Consider the following 19928-nt stretch of genomic DNA (forward strand, 5'->3'; position numbering starts at 1 on the left):
AGTGACAGAGTACTTGCCTAACAGGTTTCATTCCCCAGCACTGACAAACAAAAGTTTGGCTCATTGTTGGATTTTAATGATGTATTCTGTCATTGTTCCTCAGCAGTGTGTTTAGTAAAGATCTGAATTGTATTGTAATACGAAGACTAGTCTCTTGTCACCCTTTGAAAACAACACATTTTCATCACTGATATTTTGAATTGAAAGAATTTGCTTCTTCCACTTTAAGTCCAAGGTATATCAATACTTTTTACCTCTTGTAATTATATGGTATGATGAGTAGGAGAGGATGTTTTTATCATCATTGGTCAAATTGGTATTCCCAAGTCTCAAAGCTAGTCAACACAGAAGCATGTTTTATGCACATATTAGAGACTTATTAAAGTGCTCCAGATACTGGCAGGCCTAGGGAGAGAGATGTTTTAATCAACCATTGAGAAAATCTACATTACAGGGAACTCCAAAGGATCCTTTTGATCTGTACTGGATTTTGTTCAAATTAGTATTACTTGAGATGAGAGAATTTCAGTCAAGTTTGGGGAAACTTAATAAACTATAATTTCATTTAGAATAAAAATTCTACTAGCATTTATTCAAAACTGAGTATGAAAGATATTTATCACAGTTGTGGGCCTTCTTTTCATTGTTATTCAAACTACATTTGCCACAATTACCATGTTAAAAAGCATGCAGCTCATAGCAACATGTAAATATAGAAAAGCCGGATTTCATTACATTAATTATGGTCTTATAAGAAATTCAAATTCTCTGGCAATAACTCTCTTTGTGAGGCAGCCACAGACTCCCCCCATAATTTTGACTAGTGGCAGAGGCCACAATCCAGACATCCGCTTGTATTGATAGTACAAGTATGAACAATTACAAAAGGTCTTCTTTAGCATACACATTTGGTTTGATGTGCCCACACCTTTGCTTAGCAAAAAGAACTTCAGAGAAATATGAAGAAAGATCCACTCGCACTATTATGCAGGATGGATTTATCATCTGAAACATTCTCTTCTTTTCATAAAATGATTTTTGGAAACTATATGAATTTTCTTGACATGCATGGGAATATATAAGATGATAATGTAAAGATAATGACTTTCATTATTTGAGAAACATGCCTCAAGTTACACATTTGAGTGAGTTTTTCTTGATACAGAAAATTAAAACATTAGATGCCATAGAGTTATTCCAATCATGTTTATATTTCACTAAATATTTTAAATTTTTTCTTTGGAAACTGTAAATATTTGGCATGTCCTCAAGTGTGGCAAATACTCATTTCATGAAAGCAAATTTAACTGCTAGATGAGTCAAAATTATCCATGAAATGCCTCATCACAGAATAAAGTGGTTGCTGCAGTTTGGGGAACAGAGATAAGACGTGACCACATGGATATAAAATGATTCCCTTGTGTGAGTGATCCAACATAGATCCAAAAGCAACTAGAGTATCTAAATACATTTTTCTATTTATAGATTATCCCAAGGGAGAAGAATAAGTAATTTAATTTTCTAATGCCATAAGCAACTATTTGTCACATCATTTAAAGATAATTAATTTGATTAAAATTCTTAACCTAACCTCAAGCCATCTGTGGGTATCTGAACACATTCTTTGTCCATATATGATGCATGCTGGGAAATGCATAGACAGAACTTTAGATAATGTCCTGCAAGACTTCTGAGATGGCAAAGCAGGAAGAAGGTAAAATCTGACCCTATTAAACAACTAGACAAAACTGTCAAAAATAGGTCATGGCTTTCAAACTGACCATTGGTCAATAATATGTTAAAGATGTTTATTTATGAAAAGCAATGAAATTTTGAGTAAGAACTGTAGGAGTGTGGGCTGTTCTTGCTTTGGGCAGCTCCAAGACCCCCACCAGCTTAGTCCATGGAATATTTCTACTAAGCTTTGGCTGGCTGTAGAAACAAGGAACTTCAGTGCTGGGAGGGGCTGAAGTGACTAGGAGCCAGAAGGTGGAAAACCCATGTCCAGCTACAGATGGGAGAAGCTTGAAGTTCTTCCAGCTTAAGGAGAGGGTTTGTTGGATCAAATGGCAAACTAGAGGATAAGCCAGGAGCTCCTAGAAATGAGCAAGCTGTAGTGAGAGAGGGGCATGGTAATCTCGCTCTCATCCCAGGATGAACTTCTGGCTCAGATGAGGCAGGAGGGAGCCATGTAGACAGTAAAACCTAAGAAGATTGGGAATTAACTGTGTCTAGAGTGTATTCACCCAACCACGCACAGGTCTGTTGGCAGATGGTGAAAGCTGTATCTACTTGAAGTATCTGGGCTCAATTTCTAACCAGTAATTAACTGACTGATGTCTAATCTGCACAGATCCAAGGGTAAACCCAAGGAACTCAGGCTGAACAATAAAAATAAGAGTTAAATAAACAAATGAAACAAAACTGCGGAGAGACATCAGTAGCTAAACACTACAGAGGAGAATTATTCTATAAATTTAGCCCACGTGAGCCATTAAAAAAATACAAAATAAAAAGAAAAAACCTCTATAGCAATTTGAAAGAAAGAAAGAACCATATAGCGACCATAAACCTCAGAGAAGAAAAGCGGTTCCCAAGTCATGACAACATAATATTCAATATGTCTAGTTGGATTTTAACCACACACAAATAAGCATTCAAGCGCTTGTGTGCACAGACACACTCTCTTAAGAATTAAAGGAAAACCTGATGACAATGATTCAATATAAAAACAGAAGGACAGAAACTATTAAAAAAGTAACTGGATGGAAATTATGAAATTTAAAGTGCATTCTGAAATAAAAACTTACAAGAAAAGCTCAACAGCAGATTTGCCACCACACACTTGACAAATAAGTCAATTATCCAATCCGAAAAACAGAGGAGAAAAAAATTTAAAGGAAAATGACAGAACCTCAAACATCTGTGGGACAACATCAAGCCCACCAACATATTTCCAGTGGGATTTTGAGAAAGAGAGGAGAGGAAAGGCAGGAAAATGTTGAAGAACTAATGGTCCAAAGCTTCCAAATTAATCTACAGATTCAGGGAGTTTAAAAAGTCTCAACTAGGAAAAATGCAAAAGAGACACTAGTTTCTGAAAGTAAAAAAAAAACAACAACAAAAAACTTGATAGCTATAAGATGGGGTGGGGAGGACTTCTCTAAATAGAGAAATATTAATTCAGTTTATGTGTAACTTTTCATATGAAACAATAAGGCCATAGTGACATTCAAAGTGAAAAAAAAAATCTGACAATCAAGAATTCTACAGCAACAAAACTCTATCTCAAAAATAAGGGTGAAATACAGACATTCTCAGGTAAATAAAAACTAAAAGAATTTGTTCTTAGCAAATCTGTCATATAAGAGACAGTAAAAGAAGTCTTTAGACTGAAAGAAAATGACACCAGATGGTAACTTGAATCCATAGGAAAAGTCATTGGAATCAGTAAAGATAGTGAGGGTAACTATATAATGTAATGCAAATACATATATTTTTCTCTTCCTGATATATTTCTTTAAAAGACATAGTGGTATTTATTAATAATTATAACATTGTTGGTTTTGTAACATGTAATGTATGCATGAAAATATGAGAGCAAAATGGGGAAAGAAAATGGAACTATATTAAAGTATTGTTTCTACATTTTACTAAAATAAAGTTAGCATTTTAATATGAAGTTAATTGAATGAGTTAGATGCTTATTTATCATAACCTTTATAGAATGTACTAAGAAATTAACTAAAAATACAGTTACATACTAACAGAGAAATTGAAACATATTTAAACCCACAAACACATTTAACCTGCAAAAAAGCATAAGAAACAGAAACAATCACAAAAAGATCAAGATACATGTAGACAACAAAAGTGAAAATGGCATACATAGTTCCAATCATATAAAATCATATTTGATGCAAATGGACTAAATATTCCTATCGAAAGACAGAGATTGTAAGACTGAATTAAAATAATAAGCTTCAATTATGTGCTTTCCACAAGAGACACACTTTAAATTCAGAAACAAATATATAAGTTCAAAGTAAAAGGATAGAAAAAGGTGTATCATACAAACACATAAGAAGGCTGGAATGAAAAAAAACTGACACAACAGAAAGATAGACAATCCACAAAAGTGAGTGAACATTTCCAATATTCCCTTTTCAACTGGAACAAGAAGACTCATAGACAGCCAGGATAAAACACTCATTCTCTCCAAAGTGCACATGGCACAGTCTCCAGAACAAAGTACATATAAGTCCATATATCAATTCCCAGTCAATATGAGAGATAGGTTCTTCAACCACAATGATATTGAATTAGGACTAAATGATAGAAACAATGTGAAAAATCCCCAAATATTTAGAAGTTTAACAACACATTACTATATAATTCAGTGGTAAAATTAAAAGTTACAATATTTTCTGGATACAGAAAATATCTTGAACTAAATGAAAATTTAAAAAAATCCAAATGTATAGGAGACAGTTAAAGCAATGTTTGAGAGAAAGCTGTAGCTTTGAGCACGTGTATTATGAAAGAAACAAACCTCAAATAAATATTGCCAGTTCTCACCTAAAGCCATCATATACAGAGGAACAAATTTAAGCCAATGGAAACAGAAAAACAACCAGGAAAAAAAGTCAGTTGGACCAGAAGTCAACTAGTTGAATAGATCAACAAACTTGATAAACTCTTAACTAGACTGACTAAAGAAGAAATAGAAAATTACCAAAATGATGCATGAAAGAGGAGACATTATTACCAATCCTACAGGAGTAAAATAATTTAAATGGAATATTATGAACAACTTCATGCCAACAAATGAGAAGACTGAAATGAGATGGACATGAATTATTAAAAATTATTAAAACTGGGTCATGAAAAAAGAAAAAGTATTTACATTTTCTTTAAAACAATAGACTTAATCCAGTAAAGGAACAGATCAGTAAAGTGAAAATTTTTCCACAAAGAAGAATCCAGACCCAGATGGCTTCACTGGTGAGTTTTAAAAAGTATTTTAAAAGAAATATTACCAATACCACACAAAATTTTCAAGAAAATAGAGGGAATAGTTTCTAACTTATTCTCAGAGCTGATGTTATCAGATACTAGAGTCAGAAAAGATAGCACACGAAAGTTGTAGACTAATATCCCTCATGGACACAGACATCAAAAACCTTAACAAAATTACTAGAATATCAAACCCAGCAACTACAAAATCAAACCTGGCAGAATTTATACCCAAATGCAAGGATGGTTTGATGCAGTACACGATCGCATTAAAGGACAAAAAAGAAAGAAAAGAAATACCATACATGATAACCTAAGCAGAAATAGAGAAAAGCACCTGACACATTGAACACCAACTTTCCATTGGAAAAAAAAATGTTCAACGAAATAGTAACAAAAGGAATCTTCCTACACATGATTAGGAGCATCTACAAAAACTATAGTTAATATCATCCTTGATCATAAAAGCCTGAATCATGAAAACTTTCCTCCAAAAAAGATCAGGAGTAAGGCGAATTATTCATTCTCTCTATTTCTATTCAACATTGTATTTGAGGTCTAGCCAGTGCAATAATAAAATCCCACCCCCACTCAAATCAGTGCCTCAAATGTCCCTAGGGCTATGAAAAATAATTTTCTAAATGTTACCAATCATTTCCTGAATTCTTTCTGCTTCTTCTGGGTCTAACTCTTCTATTTGCTATTGTTCTTTCTCATTCATGATTTTGTATTTTCTTCAAATTTTTTTTGAGTCTTCTTCCCTTTTTTTCCATATAATTAATGAAGCATATGTATGGGCTACATTGCAGTTGTAAAATTCTGTGTTCTCAACATATTTCAGGTCTTTAAATGAGAGGGCCTACACCAAGGCCTTAGAGGGCCCCAACTGAGGATTCACAGAAGTGAAGAAGTGGCGTGGACAACCCAGGTCTGTATTTTTGTGCTTTACTTGTGAACTCCAGAACAATGATGAAATGGGAGTTCACCATAATATACACTTCCCCCTAATGTAGTAAGAATATCATTAACACCAGGAGATAAGTCCTGAGTCAGTAGGTTTGTCTCAGCTCCAGGAGCTGCCAGCAAAGCTAATCATGTGATCTTAGAAATACCTCAAGCTTCCACCTCTATATGAATAGCATGGAACCATAGTGTCCCCTGTCCCCAGTGTTGTGAGGACTAGATGGCAGAATGCACACAACGTGTCTGGCACACAGCAGGCACTTCCTAAATCTGTGTTTCCCTTCCCCTATCTTCCTTCAATAAAGAAAAGTCTCAGCCTTCATGGGTGAAGTTTTTAGATGATGACAGTCTCTGTACTTTAAGGATCCAAATAGCTATGCACTGTCACCACAAGTGCACAATAATGTGTCTTTCAAAATTTGGTCAGTATCTATGACAGTGTGAGGGTTATAAGCTTTCTTCAGCCAGGGGCTCTAACCACTTAATTTCATCCTTTAATCTCCAATTGTATACTTTGTAGGATTACTTTATTATCTGTCCTTGAAATTTCTCTCTTTGAGCTTTATTTGTGTGAAGAGAAGAAGCAGTTTCTTACTGTTGGTCTTGTTAGAGGCTGCAGTTTTTAGCTCCTGGCTGGGAAATGGATGAAGCAATAGTCATAGCAGGGAGGAGTCCCTGGGGTGTGGGACACCAGACCACATTATCACCACTCAGAGTGTTCTGAATGCACCCAGGCAGGATGCCCGTCAAGTAAGACAGAGTGCAGTGGGCAGTCCTAAAAACCACTCAGAGCCCTTTGATATCCCCCATCTCATATCAAGTCACAACCTGCTCTACTTGGTGACTAACAGCACATTCATCTTAGGGTAGGGCAGGGAAGATCCTAGAACATCTGCTGCATTAGTGAGGACCTTCAATCAACATCCTTGAAAGTAGTTACAGAGCCCATTCATGTTACTATCACAACCACAAAGCCAAATGAAGGCTCCGTATGGTATTGCAGAAATGTGTGTCAGGTGAGCAAACCTCTCTGGATCTAGGAACATTCTGCATCAGTGCCAGGAATGAGCCCCTTCTGGTAGAGTGAGGATCAGGTAAGAGCCACACTGTCCAGCTATCAGAGCTCCAGCCATCAGGACTTGGCTCTTAACCAGTGCATTGGTGGTCTGAAAACTGCACTGGGCAGTTAACAGTGTCCGTCTTCCATAGAATTTCCAGAGGCTTTAAAAAACACATTTTTTTCCTGAAGTAGAATTTCCTTCTGGGAAATAGCTATCCCGATTAATATTTACTATGTTTTTATTTCAGTCACAATATGACTATTGTCATTCTGTTCAATTACATGATTTTTAAAAGTATGCCAAAGAGTCTGCACTTTCTTGCTCTGTGGTTGCAGAGCTAATCCCCAATTTGTTGCCACATTCCTCTGCAGGCAGCCCTGCAGATCTGTGCATCCCCCATCTGCTGATTCAACTATCCAAGAATGGAAAATATTGGGGGAAAATTTCATCTACACCGCAGAAGTACAAACATTTGTCTTCTTGTCATTATTCCCCAAACAATACAATTCTTTACACAGAATTTACATTATATTAGGTTTTATAATTCAACTGGAGATGATTTAAAGTACATGGGAGGATGCGTATAGGTTATATGTAAATACTACAGCATTTTATAAAGGGGATTTGAGTATCTACAAGTTTTAGTATCTGCCAGAGGTCCTGAAACCCATTCCTATGAATACAGAGGAAACAGTATTATGATTCCAAGTAATCCCTCCCATATTGACTCTGGGCTTGGCTATGTGACTTTCTTTGGCCAATAAGACAACTATATGTTTGATAAAGGCAAAGACTTGAAAATCATTTAGACAGTGGATCTCATTTTCTCTTGCTGCTATTGGGACCCTTACATTGGCTGCCATATGATGAAGTCTGGACTATCCTGATGGATGATGAAAGAAATGTGTTCCAGTCATTTCTGTCACTGTAGCCAATAGTCAATTAACATTCTTACACACAGATACCCAGCAAGTCCAGCTAATTCCAGACAAATGACTGAAACCAGGTGGAACCAGAAGAATAATGAATCAGCTAAGACCAACTCAAATTGTTAACTCAGAATTATGAGCTAAATAAATATTTGTTGTTTTAACTCACTAAGTTTTGGGATGATTTGTTATGCAGTAGATAGTAACTGATACATGTCCCTTTATTATTTCATGGAATGGAACAAAAGGTATATCACAGAACAGTTATTGCACATAATTATAACAATTTGATTCAGTCATTAGAAGTGTCATGCCTGGAATAATGGAATAAAAAACACCATTGCTACCTACACTTGTATTAATGTTTCTGGGAAAATAACTTTGTTATTTTGGAATTCCTAAAGGACTTTGTTAACCACTATGGCAATCCCCTAAAATACTTCACAGCATCAGAAAAAAGACAATAGTCACAACGTGTCTTGATCTCATCCCCTCAGTCAGTGGGGAGCCATTTTTTGGTCTGGTGGAATTCCTTGGATGTCAAAAGGAAGTTTCTCTAAGTGTCTAAGAAACAGCCCCAAATTTAAATCACTTGCTGTTTCCTCAGTGTCATTAAGAAGTACTTTTATGGACAAGGAATTAAAAACAATATTCTTTATATTACCATTATAATCAAAGCTCACTCTAAAAGTATTAATAGAGTATGCGCTGTTATTTTGACCAAGATTCCTATTAAAAAAAATAGCTTCTGGTGTTTTATCACTGCTGTTGTTGCAACAGAGGAACACAGTTTTGTGGTAGAGCTCATTTCCCCAGACATCTCCACCACCTGTCAAAGCACTGAACCTACCAGGATAGACAAGTCTGCCTCTCTTGACACCACCTCCCAAGTTCTATTGTAAGAGATTTCCTCTGGAGACCTTTGCAGAGTTCTAAACTCCACATCAACTGGCTGATGTCACTATGTTAAAAACTGTTGCAATGAAATAGACTCAGGAATAGACTGCAGGAACTATGGGTTCAAAGATACTATGAATCAAAAAATTGCAATTAAGTACTGGTTGTATTTATTCACAAGGTCAGTCAAAACCCTTTGCAAGTGTTTAAGAAGGAGGAATAGACTTCTTTTGAGTTCAGTCCTTTATGAAGCAACAGGAAGGAAGTTGACTGAGGAGTAAAAAGACATTCAGATTATCTGTTCATCTCTTACTGACCTTGACATAGTGTGGTTATTTAAAGAAAGTGTATGGATGTACGGTATGAAGGGGTGGATAAAAGCCACATGAGTGAATGGAATGATGGAGACATTCAACAATTTCTTTTACTTTTTCAATATAGTAACTATTCTGAGCCTTAAACTGCAGGCACATCCTGCAGTTGGGAACTGATTATTCAAAAACACTAACATACCTGGGGAATGGCTGGAGGAGGTGGATCACTGGGGACATGCCCTGAAAAGGTTCATCTTTCCTGTGGTCCCTTCTTTCTCTTTCTACTTACTGGCCACCATGAATGGAGTAGCACTCTTCCACCACAAACTTCTTACATGATGTTCTGTCCCATCTTGGGCCCAGAGCAAAAAAAAAAAGTGGGCTCACCATGGACAAAACCTCTGAATCCATGAGCCAAAATAACCTTTTTCTCCTCTAAGATGTTTTTGTCAGGCATTTTGGTCACAGTGACAAATAGCTCTCTAGCTCACCATCTTACTATCATAAGTAAAGACCATTCTAAAAATATTAATGTAATGTAGGCAGCATTTTTGTGACTAAAGATTCCCACTGTCATATTATTAAAAGAATTGTTTCTGGAGGGACCCCAGCAGAGCTTTCTGCATCCACTTTGGTCCTATCCACATGCACTTCACCATCTCCCCTCCATCTCTCCTGTATCTTTGTCCCAATCTGCAGCCAGAGCACTTTCTCCAAACACAGATCAGAAGATAGCCCTCCTGCCTAAAACTCTTTCATGATTCTTCATGGCCAATCGTGAAGTCAAGACACTCTGTCTGCAGTTCCCAATTCCTTCAAAGTATGTCCTGCTCGCTTTGTGTTGTCTTGTGAATGAAACTTTGGAGTATTCTCTTAGTTACTCTGAAGAGTCTACCAAGGTTGTCTAGCAGCATGGCCCATGTGGTGTGACAGGAATGAGGCTAGAGCCAATCACAGTGACAGTTCCAGATGGGTTTTCCAGTCCCCAGCCCACTCCTCCTGAGGGTTCCTTCTGAGCTCTTCATCTGTCCTTCCTGTCTTATAGGCATCCAAGTTTTTAACCTACCTAAATACAGCCTCCCTGAAATGGCTAAGGTCCTCAACAGTGGGACCTCACTTTCTTCTGGGGCATGTTGCTCCCATGCTCACCACAATCCCAGGGTCTCAGTATTCCCAACCAGTTACTGAGCCTTGCAGACTCCTACATAATCTGTTTCAGGGTTTCCATGTCCCTTTGGGCTAGGATTCTCCCTATCACCCTACAAGCCTCCTTATACTTGTTCTCAAGATGCAGGGTTATAGATGCCCTTTCTAAAATGCCCTCATTCCACACACTGAGTTTGGAGCCCTGTCCTCTTGTTGGGATACATTCAGAGGCAACAGGTTATTCCTTCATCAGGACTCCTGTGCTAAGTTCAAATTGCACTTGGATGTGTCTGCTTTCCAGAACTCATGCTGGCCAGACAGCATTTAGACTTCTGCTTTCAGCCAAACCCTCAGACCCTGGAAAACAGCAGACACTTGACACAGGCTCTTGAGCAGAAGCCAATGCACCCTCCCAATTTCCACAAGGCTCTGGCTGACTTCATGACCCTTCTTCTCCACTTTACAGGTATCAGCAGGTTAAGCTCTCTCCTAGGACTTCCTGCTTGCCTGTCAGGTCTGTACTCCCTACAGAGAATTGTTCCAACATCCAGTTTTGTCTCTCCACTTCTGAATTCCCTCCTGACTACAGCCATCTCTCTCCAGCTGCACCTGGACTTATCTGGGGCCTCTGATCCTGACTCTGCTGGTCTCCTAGGCCTTTCCTTCACCCTACTTTATGGTTTCACTGGCCTCTCCACCCAGTCTGGGGCCCCCTGTGGGTGAGTACTAAAGTTTGGATCTGGATGTCACCAGAAAGCTCCTGTGCTGAAAGCATGGTCCCTGATGCAGCAAGATTCAGAGGTGGTGCTTTTAGGCAAAGAATGGACCGGAGATGGAACCCAGTTGAAGGAAGTATGTCACTGGGGGCATGCATTAAAGGGTCTTTCTTTTCCCCTGCCCTTTCCCCTTTCCAGCTACCATGAGCTGAGAAGCTTTCCTCCACCACATCCTTCTGCCACCATGTTTCTGCCTTGGAGCCAGCTAACCATGCACTGAATTCTCTGAACTTTCCTCCAAGTTGTTCTGGTCAGGTATTTTGGTCACAGGATTGAAAAGCCGACTACCACAGTAGAGCTGATTCTATCCAGACCTTCTCCTTATTTTTTTCTCCCTCCCCTTCATTTTACAGGCAGAGGGCTCCTACTAGGAGCCTCACTTGCTGATAGATGGCCACACCCTGCTGGGGAAAGTCATGGAGCCAGAGGTCAGATCATATTTTCAGAGAGACTATCAATGCAACTTGGCAATTTCTTTAGAAGTCTCTTCTAGAACATTCAACTACCTCCCAGTCATTACTCTCAACTATCTCTAAACTCCTCATGTCCTTGAAGCTCCCCTAGATGCATCGATCCTTGGCCAACATGGACCAACAATGGACCCTTCGTTTCTTTTCTCTTCAGTCCAGAGCACTGCAGTAGATTTCCCTTCCCACCTGTCTTTTCTCTCTCAGACAAGCAGCAAGCTGACCTCTCCTGCACATGTAAGTGGTGTGCATCCTTTACTTCCCCAGAAAGCAACCCTAATTCTGATTTTTTTTTGCCATGAACATCTACCTCCATCTACAAAATGTTCTTGCCCACCTTAGCCAAAAACAAACAACTTTTTCCTTTTGACCACATTCAAACTGTAAATATTTGCACTTTGCTTCTCATCAAATTGACCAAAAATGTGACCCCCATCCCTTCCTGCCACTCATGTCCTAGGAAATTACCCTACTTGCAGTGGAGTAACTTCTCAAGCTTGGACAATAGCCTTCTAGCTGACAACCTTGCATATCTGCTCTCACCCTCCCACCTAGCACATCTTTGCAAGAACAGATGTCCTGCAACCTTCAACCACTGTGCCCTATCACATCATGTCTAATATGTGCACTTCAGCACATGCGATTCAAAGGCTCTCATTCTTCCCTACTCTACTAAATAAATAATCTGCCTTGGGTTGGGGATGTAGCTCAGTGGTAGGGTGCTTGCTTAACATATGCAAAGTCCTCAGTTCAAACTCCAGCATTAAAAAAAAAAAAAGATTTGTCTAATAATCCAATTCATCTTCCCTTTTCAATTTCTGTTTCTTCCAGCAGATTTTAGTAATCCTGATAATCCCTTAATAGAAACTTTGAAATTCCAAGTTAAGGGAACCACATGTGTCAGCAAAAGCACTTCCCCAGTTGTCACCACACATGCATCTCCAGCCTTGTATGTTTCTAGGACCATCTTGCTCATTTTTGCCACTGGCTTCTCTCCCTAATCCTTCATGAGTCATTCAACAGCAGGATCCCCGGCCGACCCACTAGTGCTGGTGTCTATTGCCCATCCCTGTGGCTTACTTTGGGTCATCTCTGACCAGATTGACTGCTGATGACCCCTTGATTCTTTATCCAGCTCATCTTTCTCCATTCCTTCCATCCTTCATAATTACTCAGGAGTTAAAGAGCACCAAGAATGCTTTCAATTTCCCTGCATTTCTGTATGCGAGTTTCATTCCTTAACTTCTGCTGGACACTCACTAGTACCCCCCAAACCCCACTGCTCCATTCCAGAAGGTTCCCCCATAAGCACATCCTCTGACCTCCAGCTCCTGTAATTCTTCTTCCTCCTCCACATCGTAGGACAAGGTGTGGATTTTGATGTCATCAGCTGAGAGGTCAATGAACTTCCCATCTGGGTACTCCAGGCTGTCTTTGGTGGGTGACCGGTCCTCAATGAAGGTAGTCTCACAGCAGTCGGCAGCCACGCCATCCCCCCAGGAGCGCAGCACTCCTTCGGAGTAGAGGATGATATTGGGACGGTAATGGGACTCCACCGACTGCTGCAGGGTGTTGGGATCCAGCAGCTGCTGCACAGGCTCATTTCTGCTGCTGTCCAGGCTGGCTGGTGCTGTGCTGGCCACCACCCTGCGGCTCTGGTACTGGGGCGCTGGGTAAACAGACACCAGGCCATCTCTACTCTCAGCCATGAAGTTTCTGGTGTTAATCAATCCATTCCTCTTACCAGCATCACTGATCTTACTGTGCACCAGCACACTCTTCTGCTCGATGATGCCATCCATGGTCCTCTTCCTTCCCAGCTATGCGTCAGGCTGGTGAGCTGGACTCACAGGTCACACTTGCTTCTTGGGACCCATTTCTCCTGGAAGAGGAGAAAACAGAGATGAGCTAAAAATTTCACTTGAAACAAACATAAAGTTCATCATCCAGACCCATATTGTTTCAGATTGTACCAGTCAACCAGTAAGCATAGTGGCTGTGAAAATGAGATAAATATGCAGTCCTACCTGTTCCTGTGAATTTTAAAAAGGTTCTCTCAGGGCAGGCAGCCAGAGTAAGCCTGAAATTGATTACTTGCATCGCTAAAGTCTCTGCTTCCAAATGAAGGAAACTGCAAGAACTGGATCCACTGCAGCCCTACAGAACCTCCGATTGCTAACAGACATCCTGAAACCCACAGGTAAACTCAATCACATTAGCATATCCCTTGTCCACAGGGAAATAAGACTGCAAATCTGTGATGTGGATTGACTATTCCCAGGTACAGTGCTATTCATTCAAGCAGAAAATCACTCACCCAAGGAAGAAAGGGCTTAAAATAATGTTCCACGCGGATTTAGAAGATTAGTGATAGGAAGACCTATACCATGAGTACTGTACCTGTACAAAATTCCCCCAACGAGACACATTTGCATGTGTGTACTGGTACATTCTAGTGTGCATATTAAAATGAGCTCAACACTTACACATGCTTCCTGGGTTCCCAGCATGGCCTCTGGGATCTCGCTAAAAACTCCCCTGCTTTGATTTACTTGATTTTGTAAGACACCGACACATTTGCAATACCATTAAGAAGTACTCCAAACTGTTTTCTCCCTAGATTGTGTTCCTATTTTTCTAGGCATGCAAATCTGAAAAAAAGAACAAGAGAAGAGGGTGGGAGCGGGGCAGGGAGAAAGGCAAGAAGAAGGAAAAAGAGAGAGGGAGGACGAAGAGGAAAAAAACTAGAGCTTAAAATTTTCGGAAAGATAAAAAATGAATTTCCCCAGGCTTTCTCTGTTTGCAAGTTAATAACTGTTATGCATGAAAGCATTTCATCTAGGGAACTTCTGGTGTTCTGACTTCCTACAAGATTTAAGACTTTTCTTAATTCTAACTGCTTTATTTGGTGGCACACACAGTAATCTAAAATTGAAGACTGACCAAATGAAAAGATGTACAGGTGACACCTTTGGGACTAATTGAAAAATCTGAAAGAACATTTTCAAATGACTAGTTCAAACTTTAGTACATGCACTAAGAGACAATGAGTATTATTAATACGACACTGTGTACAATTTAAGAAAGGTCAAAAACAGACTATCACCTCTGTTTATATGTTTTGAAGTATCTCTCTCTGAGGCACATTCACAGTCTGAGAACTAGAATCATTAATTAAACTATTTGAATAGAGACCTTCCAATGCCTGTAACATGCCAAACAGCACACATTTGGGGATCACCTCTGTGCTAAATAATCTTTCAAGCCATCACAATGTGCTTGATGGAATATTTCTAGTTCAATTACTCAACTTCTCCAGTATTCCTCCTTCCACAAAGAAGCCACTGGTTTGCTATCCAAAATGGGTTCCTCCTATTCTTTGTGATCTACTGGATGTGCCAGCCAGTAAGTCTAGAATAACGTTTAAGCTCAGCTTAATTTCTCTGACTGAGCACCCTTTACCCAGATCAGCTGTAAATATCTTGCAGAACATATGTGATTGTGTTTGTTCAGATTCCATTTCCTTCATGAAGTTGTATGCTCTTGTCCAACCAGAAGTAACCTTTTCATTTGCTATTGTGGTCTCTTGTCTCTTCTTGCTTTCTTCTTACAATGCCTATTGCATTCTTCTCTCCCAATGGGACACTGCTCCTCCAGTTCTGAAAAGTCCTTAAGACCAAAAAATCAATATCAACACTTCTCCCTTTTCTTGCACCTGGTAGTCAAGAAACATGCAGTGAAATAAACAGTCTCTAGTGTTATATGATGAGAATGATCCCTACTCAGTGACAATCTCCCTGAGCTGTGTTAAGTCTCAAAGTTGGATCCAGTATTAAGGCATTTTGAGATAGGCACAGCTTAATCTCTTCCATGCTCTCTACAGTTTACCACTCAAAGTACTGCTGAGACCCAGCAAACTCAGCACCACCTGGGAACTTGTTAGAAATACAAAATGGTAGGAGGTGTATGTATCTCAGTGGGATAACACCTGATTAGCATGGACAAAGCCCTGTGTTCAATCTCTAGCATCACAAAAATAACAGCAACAACAACAACAAAAACAGAACCTTGAGTAGGACTCATATCTCTTGAATTAGAGCTTCATTTTAACATGGCACCTGTGGATTATTCACTTTAAGTATACTTAAAGCTTAAAGGGCACTGTTACATGGTGTATAGTTGGTCTATTGAATAAGTTACTTGATTTTTACAGCTGATTATTTACTTTCTTTTAAAAAGTATTCTGATGAATACAGGATGAGCATCCCTTATATGAAAATTCAAAATACAAAATGCTGCAAAAATCAAACATTTTCATCACTGACCTGACACTGCAAGTGGAAAATTCCACACCTGACCTCACATCATGGACTGAAGTTGAAACACAAGTACACTAAAGATATCGTATAAAATTTCCTTCAGGCTAGGTGTATATGCAGCATAAGTGAACTTTGTGTTTAGACTTGGATCTCATCCTCAAGATATCTCATTATATATATGAAAACATTTCAAAATCTAAAAAAAAAAAAAAACCCAACTATCTGAAATTTGAAACATTTTTTTTCTGGACCTAAGCATTTTGGATCAGGGATACTCAATCTGTATATCACATACATTCTTAAATAACAACTTTTTTCTTATTGAATTGAATTTTGTAGCTTTGAGCAGCACAAATGATGCTTAAGCATGAAAGAAAAGGGTTGAAGTTAATGGAGTTTTATTTTCATTGTGACAGCATCCTTCAATATCTCTTTCAAGACAGCCTTGATGTCTGGATTGCCTTTAACTTTATAATTCCAATGAGCTCATTTATATCCATGTTTACTTCTACCCACGCCTACCTGTTGACAGTATTTCCCTGAACCCAAGTTCATCAATTTGGAGATAAAACACAATGGTCCAATAACGCTGCCATCTAAGATAATTCTTGTGGCTCTGCAGAAATGCACACGGGAGTCGTGTCCCAGAACAGTCTATTATCCTCCCAATGTCTGTTCTGGCAGACACTTCTGTTACCTTTGTGTTTTTCTCAGTCTACAGTATTCAAGAGCAGTGGCTACAAAGTTTAAAACTCCTTGCTAACACTTTCTTTCTGCATAAATATTCTCTGCTGTGTCTAGGATACTGCCTTGTCTTGACAACTTGATTGGACTCCTAATGTCAACCTCTTGGTGAGATCTTAGAGACTGTGTTTTGAGTCAGAGGCAGCTCACTGAAGTGCATCACCAGCCAATTGTGCTACATCTGCTTCTTTATTGATGATAGCAGCAGGAGGAGAAGACAAGGTGAAGAGGGGCTTCTGTGGTCCTGCATTTGAGTCCCCACTGCTCTGTTCCTCCTTCCCTAGTTCCTGGACTCTCTCTGAACCCTAAGAATCTCCTGGTGAGTTAACAACATATATATCTGTTCATGAATTTAGATGAAGATAAGTGGATTAAAAAAATTGATAGGGATGGTGAAAAAAAAAAACAGAAAGACAGAAAGAGGGGATGCAACATCTTCTGTACCAATTACTTATTCTATAAAACATATTTTTCTTCTCCTGGAAACTGGCATGATTTAAAGAGAGTCAGGAATTTGAGGATTTAACCACAGTTTTGCTACTAAATGTTTGTGTGGTCATAGGCAAGATGCTTATGAAGGTGGGATTATTGATGGAGCAATTGAACAAAAATGTTTTAAGGTTCCTTTCAGCTCCATGATTTATACATCTTGGATCCAGAGTCCTGGGTATATGGAATTAGCTATAGCTTTTCCACAAAATTGTATCAGTAGTGAATTATAACAAGCAGTTAAGAACTAGAACCAATTCCCACTCTCAAAAAAAAAAAAAAAAAAAAATGAAGAGGAAGGAATACTTCCTAACTCACTGAGAAACTACAATTACCCTTATACTAAAACCAGACAAGAATGCAACATGGAAAGAAAACTACAGATCTATATTCCATATGAGTATTGATACAAAAGTTCTTAACAAAATTCTTGCAAATAGAATAAAGAAACATATAAAAAATACCATGATCCAATGGGAATTTATTTCTGGAATATAAGAATGGTTCAACATCAATATATAAAAACCAATCAGTGTAATATACCACACTAGTAGAATGAAGGACAAAATACATGTGATCATCTCAGTTGGTTCAGAAAAAAAACTGACAAAATTTGACATCTTTTCATGATAATAATCCTCAAGAACTATTAATTGAAGAAAACTATTTTAAGGGGCTGGGGTTGAGGCTCAGCGGTAGAGTGCTGGCCTCACACAAGCGAGGTCCTGGGTTCGATCCTCAGCATCACATAAAAATAAATAAATAAAATAAAGGTATTGTGTCCAACTACATCTAAAAAATAAATATTTTTTAAAAAAGAAAACTATTTTAATATAATAAAAATCGCATACAAAAAAAAATCCCATACTGAACATCCTACTTAACAATGGTGATAAGCTGAAACATTGTCCTCTAAGATTGGGAACAAGGCAACAAGACAAAAATGCCTACTTTTGCTACTTCTGTTCAACATTATCCTGGGAGTTATAGCCAGAGAAATCAAGCAAAGAAAATAAAAGACACTCCAGTTGGAAAAAGTAAAAATATTTCTGTTCACAGATTATATGATCTCATATGTTGAAAACAAGATTCCACAAAAACCTGTTATAATTAATAAGTAAATTTAGCAAAGTAGCAGGATACAAAGTCAATATGCAAAAATCAGTTGCATTTCTATACAAGAACAATAAGCAATTTTTAAATGAATTTACAAAACAATTTCATTCACAATACCATCAGCACATAGAAATTAATTTAACCAAGGAAGGAGGTGAAAGACTTGTATAATAAAAACTACAAGACGTTGCTGAAAGAAATTAAAGAAGATATAAATAAATGGAAAGACATTCCATGTTCATGGATTGGGAAATGATTTTAGTCATTTTTTTCACTGCTGTTGACTAAAAGATCTGATCAAAACAGTTTTAAAGGAAGACGAGTTTATTTGAGAAGTTTTAGTCCATAGAAGGCCAGCTCCATTTCTTGCGGCTCGAGTTGAGGTTGAACACCACAGTGGGAGAATAAGATTGAAGGAAGCAGCTCATATCACAGTAATCAGGAAGCAGAGGGAGAGAGATATCTCTACTTGTCAGATACAAAATATATACCCCCAAACCACATCCTAATTCCCACCTCCTCCAGCCACACCCTATCACTTCAGTTACTACTCAGTTAATTGTTATCAGGGGATTAAATTGCTGATTGGGTTAAGACTCTCACAAACCAATCATTTCTCCTCTGAACCTGCTTGTATTGTCTCACATGTGCGCTTTTGGGGAACACCTCACATCCAAACCATGACAGAAACTGATATTGTTAAGATATCAAGACTGCCCAAAGTAACCTACACATTCAATGCAATCTCTTTCAAAATCCCAATGATTATTTTTAGAAATACAAAAAGAAAGTCATAACATTCATACAGAATCTTAAGAAACCATGAATAGCTAAAATGATCTTGAAAAAGAACAATAAAGCTAAAAGACTCATGCTTCTTTATTTCAAAAGTTATTACAAAGTTACAGTCATCAAAATGGTGTGGTAGTGGCATAATGCAAGATATACAGACCAATGGAATAGAGACCCAAGAAATACAAACTTGTATAATGTGGTCAAATAATTTTTGACAAGGGTGCCAAGACCATTCCATGGGCAAAGGGCAGACTTTTCAACAACTAGTGCTGGGAAAATTGAGTATCTACATGTAAGAGAATGAAGTTGAACCCTTACTAGTGCCATATACAAAATAAGGGGGATCAAACATCTAACTAGAAGGCCTACACCCCCTAAAACTCTTAGAAGGAAACATAAAGCAAAAGCTTTATGACTTCAGATTTGTCTGTGATTTCTTGGATGTAACACCACAGGCATAGCAATAAAAGAAAAAAAATAGATCAATTGTATGTTTTGGTTAGCTTTTTCACCATGTAACCAAAATACCTGACAAGAACAAATTAAAGGATGGAAAGTTTACTTGGGGCTTTAGTTTCAGGGGATAGCAGACTCCATTGCTTTGTGCCTAAGGTAGGGCAGAACATCATGGGGAAAGGACTCCGCTTTCCTCTGTGGAGGAAAGTGGCTTAGCTCATAGTGGGGTCAGTAAGGAGAAAAAGAGAGAGAAAGAGGGGGCGGGAGGGGGGAAGGACCACAGGGAAGAGGTACCCTAACCATCGGCACACCTCAGTGACTCATCTCCTCTAGCCATGGAGGAGGCAGTAACTGCCTACAGTTACCACCCAGTTACTCCATTCAAAGTAGGGTGGACCTAATCAGTCCTAATCAGTCCACCCTACTTTGAATGGAGTAAC

The 19928-nt window shown here is 38.6% G+C and overlaps 1 protein-coding gene across 1 annotated transcript in view; it reads right to left on the reverse strand.

The window, feature by feature from the left end:
* The window catches only part of Syndig1 (synapse differentiation inducing 1), a 191577-nt gene that overhangs the window by 105271 nt on the left and 66378 nt on the right, over positions 1-19928 (reverse strand). Inside the window, exon 2 of the mRNA XM_027921317.2 lies at positions 12892-13451. Within this exon, the coding sequence (XP_027777118.1) occupies positions 12892-13371 (480 nt within the window). The 5' untranslated portion in view covers positions 13372-13451. The remainder of the gene's footprint in view (positions 1-12891; positions 13452-19928) is intronic.

The sequence above is a fragment of the Marmota flaviventris genome, chromosome 2, assembly GCF_047511675.1.
Source record: "Marmota flaviventris isolate mMarFla1 chromosome 2, mMarFla1.hap1, whole genome shotgun sequence".
Classification (NCBI taxonomy): Eukaryota; Metazoa; Chordata; class Mammalia; order Rodentia; family Sciuridae; genus Marmota; species Marmota flaviventris.